Source organism: Chaetura pelagica, unplaced genomic scaffold, assembly GCF_000747805.2.
Source record: "Chaetura pelagica isolate M959 unplaced genomic scaffold, ChaPel_1.0 scaffold305, whole genome shotgun sequence".
In the NCBI taxonomy this organism is placed as follows: domain Eukaryota; kingdom Metazoa; phylum Chordata; class Aves; order Apodiformes; family Apodidae; genus Chaetura; species Chaetura pelagica.
The window spans coordinates 961,372-973,188 of NW_009953512.1; the positions used below are offsets into that span (position 1 = coordinate 961,372).

The 11,817-nt window shown below is 45.2% G+C and overlaps 1 protein-coding gene across 1 annotated transcript in view; it reads right to left on the bottom strand.

Annotated features, from left to right (window-relative positions):
* EXOC6B (exocyst complex component 6B) overlaps positions 1-11,817 on the bottom strand; it is a 273,905-nt gene that overhangs the window by 152,476 nt on the left and 109,612 nt on the right. Inside the window, exon 11 of the mRNA XM_009999464.1 lies at positions 7,370-7,438. Coding sequence (XP_009997766.1) covers positions 7,370-7,438 — 69 coding nt within the window. The remainder of the gene's footprint in view (positions 1-7,369; positions 7,439-11,817) is intronic.

The window sequence follows — 11,817 nt, forward strand, 5'->3', positions numbered from 1 at the left end:
AGCACGAAATGTGAAATCTCAGTCTACGTGCAGTGAGTTGTGCACAGCCCTGGGAAAGCAGGGCTGCTGTTCCTAACCCCAGGTGACAAGAAGTCTGGACCCGGGCTATTGTAGCAAACCTTTTTTTTTTTTCTCCCCTTTTTGCCCTCCCCCCTGACAGGTCTGTTTTCCAACCTGAATATTTTAAGAATCGAGGCTGCCTGTGATCATATCTAGCCAGCTTAGAATGAACACTGATTTTCTTTGCTGCTTCTTTGATCGAAGCCAAGTGGTTTTCTCATGGGTAATAAGGTCACGGGGTTAAAAGAGCAATATGACAATTACAAAAGTTAAATCTATTGCCACTACAGACAGACACAGTACCCTGGGTCCATTAGCACGTAGTACAGAATGGTTATCACAGGTCACTGACACCAGTTCACTCTAATGGCTTTTCCTGTGTCCTTATCAATCCAGTGCACAAAGTGGCTCACCCTCAGCCTTTCCCTATGATCTCAGGGCTGTGTTTATAGCTATCTAACTCCACCAGGCACCAGTGGGTCAGCCAAGTCAGCAGACAGTGAGATATGCCAGGACACAACGATGGGACAATCTGCAAAGTGTCTGAGATGAACAAGGAGTTACCAGAGACTTCGAGAAGGAAATTTTTTCCACTTCAACCCCCCCACTCCAAGAAAAAAAAAAAGTTTTCAAGTTCCCAAGGACACACTGAGGGAAAACTTTACAACCCTGATCTCAAAAATAGATGTAAACCACAGACTTTCCATGGTAAGGTTCGTGTTTCAGTATCAAATAAAAGGAACAACCAGAGTTACAAAGAGAAAAAAGAGACGTTTTCATATGAAAGAGAGGGTTGGGTAGCTCCTCTTATTTGAATTGTGGTTCCTATAAGAGGCTTTCTCATCCCTTGAAAGAAGAACTTCAATTGTTTTGCCCCCATTACCAAAGAACATTTTGGTGGGGATGCTGAAACCCACCCGGAGAGGTAGGGAGGGGGCAGGAACGACTGGCTGAGTCACAGCTACCACGGGCAACCAGCCTGCCAATTTATTAGCCCACAAAGGCAGTAAAAGGAGGATTAATGTAGGCAGCACAATCACTAGCACACTTCTAAGAGGAATTAAAAGAAAAAAAATCATATTATTTAAGTGGAGGGCTGGGAGAAGACTCATGATCTGCTGCCAGATCTGTGGCGTCTCCCACTTCACATGGAATCTGCTTAGCTTGGGGAGACAAAGTGTCCCCCATCCTCAGCCCAACAGGTCACCTTGAGGCCCTGAGCTGATGGTTCCCCGTGCAGCTTCTGCAAACAAAACGTTGCCATTTTAGCTCCAAGCAAAAAGAAACCCTTGTTTCTCCTCCCAAGGCCGTGCTGGCTCCACATAGCTAGGAAGCAGAAAAGGTACCAAGTGGATACAGTTGACACACAATGCCTGCATTTTAATCAAGGAACTTAAGAGACATTTCTACATTGATTATTTTTAGTAAAATGGGGGGGTTTATTATTTGTTTTACTTTTGGGTTTGTTTTTTTTTACCTTTCCTAATGTGTTTTATGCATCAAAGCAGCTTTAGGGCTAGAGGGGCTTGGGGCAGGAGCAATAGAGCAGATAAAAATGTCAGTGGCGAGATACGACAAATTTATAGTAAATACCTGTCAACTGCTATTTATCTAAATTATCCAGCTCTGGGATTCTCCAGAAATACTTCATCAACTAGGAGGCAGCTACAGTTTTAAGCCTGTATTTACATCAGAATCTGCTCTTTTTTTTTTTTTTTTGGACACTTGTTCTTTACCCTAAAATGACCCCTTTGTAGCTCAGATCAAAGAGCTGGGAGTGTCAATACCAGTGTCTTCATGAAGATGTTAAGAACCTCAAAGTAATTGGTAACCAATTAGCATAAAGCTAAAAAAACCCACCTAGCTAAGGCAAACCCTAAATGAGTACTAACAGGCAACAGACTGAGGGAAAACTTTACAACCCTGATCTCAAAAATAGATGTAAACCACAGACTTTCCATGGTAAGGTTCGTGTTTCAGTATCAAATAAAAGGAACAACCAGAGTTACAAAGAGAAAAAAGAGACGTTTTCATATGAAAGAGAGGGTTGGGTAGCTCCTCTTATTTGAATTGTGGTTCCTATAAGAGGCTTTCTCATCCCTTGAAAGAAGAACTTCAATTGTTTTGCCCCCATTACCAAAGAACATTTTGGTGGGGATGCTGAAACCCACCCGGAGAGGTAGGGAGGGGGCAGGAACGACTGGCTGAGTCACAGCTACCACGGGCAACCAGCCTGCCAATTTATTAGCCCACAAAGGCAGTAAAAGGAGGATTAATGTAGGCAGCACAATCACTAGCACACTTCTAAGAGGAATTAAAAGAAAAAAAATCATATTATTTAAGTGGAGGGCTGGGAGAAGACTCATGATCTGCTGCCAGATCTGTGGCGTCTCCCACTTCACATGGAATCTGCTTAGCTTGGGGAGACAAAGTGTCCCCCATCCTCAGCCCAACAGGTCACCTTGAGGCCCTGAGCTGATGGTTCCCCGTGCAGCTTCTGCAAACAAAACGTTGCCATTTTAGCTCCAAGCAAAAAGAAACCCTTGTTTCTCCTCCCAAGGCCGTGCTGGCTCCACATAGCTAGGAAGCAGAAAAGGTACCAAGTGGATACAGTTGACACACAATGCCTGCATTTTAATCAAGGAACTTAAGAGACATTTCTACATTGATTATTTTTAGTAAAATGGGGGGGTTTATTATTTGTTTTACTTTTGGGTTTGTTTTTTTTTACCTTTCCTAATGTGCTTTATGCATCAAAGCAGCTTTAGGGCTAGAGGGGCTTGGGGCAGGAGCAATACAGCAGATAAAAATGTCAGTGGCGAGATACGACAAATTTATAGTAAATACCTGTCAACTGCTATTTATCTAAATTATCCAGCTCTGGGATTCTCCAGAAATACTTCATCAACTAGGAGGCAGCTACAGTTTTAAGCCTGTATTTACATCAGAATCTGCTCTTTTTTTTTTTTTTTTGGACACTTGTTCTTTACCCTAAAATGACCCCTTTGTAGCTCAGATCAAAGAGCTGGGAGTGTCAATACCAGTGTCTTCATGAAGATGTTAAGAACCTCAAAGTAATTGGTAACCAATTAGCATAAAGCTAAAAAAACCCACCTAGCTAAGGCAAACCCTAAATGAGTACTAACAGGCAACAGCACTGGCTGAAGCAGGAGCTTGAAGGACTTAAATCACCATCAGCTGCCTTGGAGACAACTTCTTGGGAGCACCCTCTGTGCAAACCACTCTGGCTCTGATTTTTATTTTTGTTTAATTCCTTTCTCCTCTTCATTCACTCTTTGCTTTCTGCCTTGCTACAGCTTACGGGAAACATGAAACAAAAACTGCTTTTCATTTCATGTTATGTAAAGCAAAGCAATTCCATGTCTTGGCCTTGAAATACAAGGCTCCCAACAGCTGTTCAGATGCTCCAGCAGATAAACCATCTGGCCCAAACCTCACCTTTCCTAATTTATTTTGGATATCGATCAAAGCAACTTGAGCATTACATAGACTTTGGTCAAAGACAACATAAAAGATAAAAACGTCAATGGCAAAATCACTTCACTGAAATATTCTTGTTTCTTCTTTACATAATAACATTACCATTTTCAACAAACTTCTCTATTAACTCCAGGAAAAGATATACCTGATACCAACAACCAAGCAGCCCAACCACGCTGCAGATGAATGTCCTTAAATAGCACACTGCTTCTCTACCAAAACTCAGTGGGGTTTCATCTTTAAGACCAGTTCAAAACTAGATGTGGACCTTGGCCAACTGACCAAGGAGACCAGGACAGGCCCCAAGACTCCTGTGTCCCAGCTCAGCTTCCAGCTTTCCCCCTTAACTGGTTTTTACGGTGCTCCTGGCATCTGAAAAACCACCATATCCATGGTTCTAGCCAGTTTTTTAATTTTCCTAGGAAAAGAACAGCAGACATTTGTCTAACATTACCAGGATTCCCACCGAGACACCGAGGTTGTGCAGCGGTTACTGATTCTAACCGACTTGAAACCAAACTTGTCAGCTGAAAAGCCCTTTTTTTCATGCAATTCAGAGTATATTTACTGCGTGCAGAAACCACGGGCAGGGTCAGGACTTGCTGTTCCAGGCATCTTTTAGAGAACATAAACTTCTGTCACGAAATCAAAGGGTTATTTGAGCAAAGAAGGCTTATCCGTGCGTACAACTCCGTGTAGGATACACAAATCCACTCTTGTGATGTTTTGTTTGATATCTGCAGATATTCCAAGCCTCCCCTACGCCCATTTCTTCCTCAGGACAGCCTCAGCCAGCCCGTTTCTCACAAGAAAAGGAATCGCCAGATGAATAGTCCCATAAAGCATCCCACCAGAGCCTGTCCTCCCCGGAGCCGCCACCACACCAAGGTCCAACTCTCAATTAACCCCCGCCTGACCTTCCTTCACTTTCTTTCCCCCTCCTCTGCCCTTCCTGAGAAAGTTCAGCGTTTCCTGGAAAAGTCTCCTTGCCTGTTTGATATTGTACTTCGCCTTGGTTGCTGAAGGAAGGATTTACAGGTGCCTGGCCCCCTCTGTAAGACCATGACCGAAGGCTGACCTCCCGTTACAATATGTGAACTTCTGCCCTGCTGATAAGGCTGGCAGATATGAGTAGGATTTTTCAAATAATCCTTTGGGAATTTATAAGCAGCACAGCCATAAAACTGAGGTGACTGGAAGGTCGATTTCACTAAAAATAATAAATATCTCAATGTTTATTCAACGTGGGCCTTTTTAACTGCAGGCCAAGCGTTTAGATAACACTATTGTAAATGACAAATATTAGGATTTTTTGGTAACTATTACATTATGATCCTTCCGTCTGACACTGATGTGGCCGTTTCCCCCAATGCTTGCTGGATCTCTGGCATTGTTCAAACCAAGATGGGCCTAGAAAGCCAGGGCAGGATTCAATCACAGGTCAGGAGAAGGGCAATTTTCTTTTCAGGAGCCTTTACTACAGTTGGTTACGTTTTTCTCTTGCTCCTGTCTCACCAACACACCTTCTTTGGAGAGCTGCTGTCTATTTTTTCTCATTATTAGGGCTTGTGGCTTCAATAGAGAAGTAGGGGGAGAAGGACTGAACCATGGAATGATTTTGGTTGGAAAAGTCCTTTCCCTCTTGTCCCATCCCTTGTTCCTGGGGAGCAGAGCCCGACCCCCCTGGCTCCAACCTCCTCTCAGCAGCTGCAGAGCCAGCAGGTCTCCCCTCAGCTCCTTTGCTCCAGGCTGGACACCCCCAGCTCCCTCAGCTGTTCCTGCTCACCCTTGTGCTCCAGCCCCTTCCCCAGCTCCCCTGCCCTTCCCTGGACATGCTCCAGCCCCTTCCCCAGCTCCCCTGCCCTTCCCTGGACATGCTCCAGCCCCTTCCCCAGCTCCCCTGCCCTTCCCTGGACATGCTCCAGCCCCTTCCCCAGCTCCCCTGCCCTTCCCTGGACATGCTCCAGCCCCTCCATGTCCTTGTTGTCCTGAGGGGCCACGAATTGACCTCAGAATTCAAGGTGAGGCCTCACCAGCGCCCAGCACAGGGGGACAAGCCCTGTATGGCCCTGCTGGCCACACTAATGTTGATACAAGCCAGGATGCTGCTGGCTGCCTTGGCCACCTGGGGCACCCCCCAGCTGAGGATGGGGACAGAGGACATTAACCCACTGACATGAAACCCCTGCAGCAGGTCTAACTTCACCAACTCCACAGCACTATTCCCACCTTCAGTAGAAGACAGTCTCATCCAGACCATGGACCACTGGCCACGAAACCTGCCTTCTAGAAGCAGGATCTCCCAGAGCCTTTCCAGAGGTCTACACACTCAGTTGCTAGTTCAGATTAAACAGGAAAGCAACAAGACAACAACAAAGGCCCCATGTAGAAATGAGACCATTTCAAATGTGAAAAACCAGTCATATCCACCAGTGAAAGCTCTTCATCCTTTCCATAACAGCTTTAGGTAGAAATACACAATTAAATAAATACCCCTGCATTAAAAGAGTTGCATGTAAGCTACACAAATAGGGCTCCTAATCCTGTTTTCATTATACATACTCTTCACTGAAGTTTCTCCAAATAAAGTGACACTTTGAAATCCACAAAGTGTTTCAGACCAGTTGTAATCTTCAACTAGCACACTCCCTGAACTGGGCTCCCAGCACCGGGTTTGGGGAGGAGGTTTATGTCCAAGATAAACAGAGTAACACATTTTGGGTAGGTTAACTTTTTCATTCCAATAAAGTATCAGGGCTGTGTAGCCAAATTGCATAATTATTAACAGATGAGGGCATAAAAAGATTTCACATAAAATGTTTTTAATGAAGATTCTTTTCCCTTTGCTAATTCATTTGTACGTATCACTAGAGAAACTGGCTTCTAAAGCACCTTCAAAACAATCCTCTCTCAAGCCTGGCTCCACCATGGAAAGGGAGGAAAGCTGTGAACAGAGTGCTCCTTTCATCTGCTGCCTGGCCTTCAGATTGCCCAACCACAGGGGAAGAGCCCTCAGAAAGCTCCCCCTTTCCTAAGGACCCTAAAGAAGGGATGCAAACACCACAGGTTCTTTTGTGCTTGTGGATGCAAAGCTGATATGTTGCTGGAGGCATTTTTGAAATCAAAAGTTGAAGGGTAAGCTACAAAAGGGCATCTTCTCTGCCCTCATTCTTAATAAATAAGTAAAAATCAATGTCTCATTGTACTCATAATACCTTGGAGAAAACACAGCTCATCTACCAGCCTACGTCTGCTGAGGTGGGAGATCTCTTGACAAGTTCTCAAGAACACAGTTCAGAACAACCTTTTTAGCCAATAACCAACCACCAGCAGCTTCAGTTTGGCAGTATTTTCAATGCACACAAAGCCTAACTATTGGGAAATACAGTGAAATGGTGGGATTGGTGGGACAGCAGCAAATCTGCTCCTGCCAAACAACGTCTGAAGAGCAGCAAAGTTCTGTTAGGCACAGCAAACAATACATTTAAAACCAATTTCCCCTCCATGACTCCTCCATTTGCACTAACAATGAAGCTACTGTGGTCAAAGATGAATTCTTGAAGGAAAGCTCTACAACCAAAAAACATGTATATTACAAACCCAGGCTCTGCAATAGCTGGATAAAATATCCCTTTTTATTTCTTTGGGCTGCATTAAGGAACTGTGTGGATTTTACCCAAAACCCTCCATCCCTGGCCTATTTTCAACTTCAGGTAACACACTTCTGGGCTTGGTGAACATTAATAACCATTTTGCAACCACCTCCTTCCAGCAGCAATACCTTTACACCAGTCTCACAGGCACTTACCAGGACAGAATATATGTGCAGGCATCGGTACACTGGTGAGAAGTCCACCAGGTCCTGGGCCCCAGGCACCTAAAAGGCAGCAGGAAAAGAGTGTGAAATGTACAGAATACATGTAGGTAAGTGTAACTCTAATATCACATCTAGCTAAGAGTAACTCTAAAATATCATATATAGATAAGTGCAACTCCAACACATGGAAGTCTGACAGAGAGACACCACATAACAAGGAGTGAATATTGGCATCTACCTCTGTTTGTCTATATTTACATTTTTAAATGCTTCTCACAATAGTAAAATGTCATTTATTATTGCTCTTGTTCCTTTTATGACCCCTTAGGAAATCCCACTGCAGCATCTGGCCCTCTGTTAGCCAGCTCAGCAGAGATTTCATGTTGACCATAGGCTTAAATACCCTGGCACAAGGGGGAGGAATATCTTATTCTCTAGATTTCTAGTTTGATTGCTTTAAAAGCACAGATTCTGTTTTATTTTTTCCACAAAAACCCCACGCCACACAGGCTCCAGCACCTTTCAACAACACAGTGAGTGTTGCACAGGGACAAGGAAGTGCATTTTTGAAGGGTGGGACAGAGGGAGGGAGGGAGAGCGAGAAGAAAGATCAGAGAAGAAATTTGCATACAAGAAGCTTGTGTCCTTTGGATATGTTCAAGCCAACACAGCATTAAGCTTGTTGGCCAAGGCATAAAGCTAAGGCAACCCTCCTTCTCCCCTAAAATCCAGCGAGGAGGGGTGTGTTCTGTTGACATGTGGTGGAAAAAAGGGGAGAAAGATGAAAGGGACCAATGGACAGGCCTGGGAAACATGTTTATTTTATATATATTTTTAATTATGCTTAAGAGGCACTTCTGCTAAAAAGGAGGTAGGATGAAGAGGAGAGAAGCTTCTTGCTGAGTGAAGGTATGCAAGCCTCAACCAACGCTGTCCCAGGTGCCCGGGGCGAGTGGTCCTCCTCATCTAAAGGAAGGGCTTCAAGGAGGGGAGTGCAGAAGTTATGGGCTGGAAAGGGAAAACGGGGGATTTTGTTCAATAGCCTCCTGGGTAATGTGGAACTGGAGCTGTAAAGAATCTCCTCCACGCAAAGGAACTCAGCTCTCAACACTGTGTAGGTTCCTGGTTAGAGCTGGAACAGTGAAAGAAGCTACAGAGACAGAAAAGCTGCCACACATGGCATGGGACTATCCTGTCCTGCACACCCAGTGTCCCTCTGAGACCCCAAAAAACTACACAGTCCCAACCTGGTGGTGCAGGGAGTCAAAGCAGCTGGTTCAACAGCTTTAAACTGGAAGAGAGGAAATTTAGTCCGGACCTTAGGAAGAAATTCTTTGCTGTGAGGGTGGTGAGACCCTGGCCCAGGTTGCCCAGAGAAGCTGTGGCTGCCCCATCCCTGGCAGTGTTGAAGGGCAGGTTGGATGGGGCTTGGAGCAGCCTGGGCTGGTGGGAGGTGTCCCTGCCCATGCAGGGGGGTTGAAACTGGATGATTTTGAAGGTTCCTTCCAACCCAACTCAGCCTGGGATTCTATGATTCACAGGGGACAAGACAGTAAAGGGTTTTATTGGGGTACAGCAGGAGCCAGCTCATCCATCTCACTGTGCTTTCCTCCCTGTCCTGCACCAAGCCAAGCAGCTTTACAGAGGGGCAAGGTTGGCTCAGTGGGAAGGAGGAAGGTTTCTTGGTGAGAGATGGGGTTGGCATCACCTGCGGGACCCTTTCCAAGCTGAATGTGGCTGTTCAGGGCTACAGCTGAACTGAGGGAAGCAGCTGGGGGGCACAGTTCATCAGTCTCACCAACATCTGCTTTTACCTCTTATAACACTGTATTTGACAACTGCAAACACCAGGCAGCAGTTTTATTGTGTTAATGCCAATTTTATCATGCCTTCCTGATCATTTATTTCCCATTTGCAGTCTCCTGGGCCTTCTAATACTCCTTCAATAACTCCCAAATCCCAATTTCAGCTACTTTGTGGAGACAGATTTTGCCTCACTGTGTTTCTCCAGCATTAAGTGTAATTGGTCTCCAGTTGGCAAAACAGTAAAACACTTCTGGCTCCCAAATCCCTGCCTGCAAAACTGTTGGAGGTCACTAAAGCAGAGAGGGAAGTATTGGTGCTCACTGGACCCAACCATCCTCCAGCGACCACCATCAGTGTGGGGCAGCTGGACTGGATGGACCCGAGTCCACCATGTGTTCTTCTAAAGGAGGAGAAATCTGCCAGCCCTTCCCATCATCATCAAAGCCAGGCAATGTTTTCCTACCAATTTGAATTCAGGATCAAACAGTTTTGCTCCTCTTGGATTTGGGGCACTGGTTGAACACAATCCACGGAGAAATATTTCTGATAAAGATTTGTGAAATCTGGATATTGCCAAAAAATGGAGCTCACTCCCCCAGAGAAATTCTTTCAAAGCAGACTGCAACATTTTCACAGTCTCTGATCTTCTGTAAAAACTTTTAAGCCCACACACACACTCACCAAAAAAAAAAATCTGCTGGACTGTTCTGCAGAGTTAACATCTCTGGGATGTTAATTGTTTTAACTTTGCTCATCTAGGTGGAAAACTATCAGACATGGAAGTGCCAGTCCTGGACCACCAGAAAGATTTGTGCAAATAAGAAGAAATGCACCCAGGTGAGCAAAACCTGTGCTAGGATTTTACACAGGGTACAAGCTACAATTTGAGGACAAGAACAGACCACCTCTTCCATGTGCAGCTGTAGCCCTACAACAGAAGAACTGATAATCCTATTGTCTGAAATCTTTCCACTCTAACCAAGACAGGCCTCTGAATATTCAGAATATATGAAATTATCTCTGGGGTTAGTTTAGCACATTGCACAATTTAAACGTATCTGGCATTTATATATTTAGATATTTATCTAATATTTTGAGATTTAGACATACCTAAACACCCAGACTTAGCACATGCCCTTGATTTTCTTAGCCAAAGCTGCAGTACCAGTGTTCAAAAAAATAAATAAATCTTCAATTTCTGAAACTTGATGATGAACTGAGAACTTGAGCTGTGTCAGCAGCAGGACTGATTGCTCCCCTGACATCTCCCTTTCAGTCTAATCTTTTTTTTTTTTTTTCTTCTCCTTCATTTGATTTGCAGAACAAAGAATTTATTCATTTTGTCCCAAATCTTCACAGTCCACATAACATGGCTTCCCAAACCCCAATCCCCAAACCCTGCATCCAGCATGTTCAGGGTGCTGGGGGAGGCAGATCTGTCACACTATGCAAAGAGCCAAACTCTCTTTTAGTGAGAACATTTTCAGTCAGGTTAACACCCAACTCTAGCAAATTTAACCCATAGAAACCAAGGTTTCCATGGAAATCAGAGAATCATAGAATGGTTTGAGTCTGAAGGGACCTTGAAGATCATCTATGATCCTATGATCTAGTTCCAAGCCCCCTCCATGGGCAGGGACACCTCCCACCAGACCAGGTTACTCCATCCAGCCTGGCCTTGAACATTTCCAGGGATGGGGCAGCCACAGCTTCTCTGGGCAACCTGGGCCAGGGTCTCACCACCCTCACAGCAAAGAATTTCCTCCTCATGTCTCACCTAAATCTCCATTCTTCCAGTTTTAATCCTTTGCCCTTCATCCTCTCACTCCCTGCCCTTGTCCCAAGCCCCTCCCCAGCTTTCCTGGAGCCCCTTCAGGCACTGGAAGGTGCTCTAAGGTCTCCCTGGAGCCTTCTCTTCTCCAGGCTGAACAGCCCAACTCTCCCAGCCTGGCTCCAGAGCAGAGCTGCTCCAGCCCAAGGATCATCTTGCTCCAGGAGCTCCACTTATTTCTTATGTTGGGGCCTCCAGAATTGGACACAGTGCTCCAGGTGGGGTCTCACCTCAACTAACACAAGTTTGGCCTAGAGTTGAGGGATGCTCTGGTCTGCCTTCAGATAATTTGTGATACAATGGTTTGATTCTCAGATCTTTGTTAGTTTTTGATGTGAAGCCATGAGACAAGCACAGAGACATTCACCTTCTTTCAGGGAGGAGAAAAAACCTTCAGACTTAACACCAGGAATTCAAGAGAGGTGTTTGATGAACCACCTCACAGGGTCCTTGATTGAAGCACGTGGATGAGCTGGTACAGAAGAACACGAGCACACGTGACACTGCACCCACAAAGGCTCAAGTCTAACTGAGGTCATCGAGCAGGTTGAGTCTCTTCAAGTGACACACACAGCACAAAAAGCATCTGTTCATCTTAGGGAGTAAAACTCCACTGCTCAGAGAAGTGTTGGTTCTGCAAAGCCCCCAGCTCTGGGGTCCTCAGCAAAGGGCAGCCACGGACCTGTTGGAGTGGGTCCAGAGGAGGGACACAAAAATGATCCAAGGGCTGGAGCACCTCTACTGTAAGGAAAGGATGAGAGAGTTGGGGTTGTTCAGCCTGGAGAAAGCCCTGTAAGAAAGG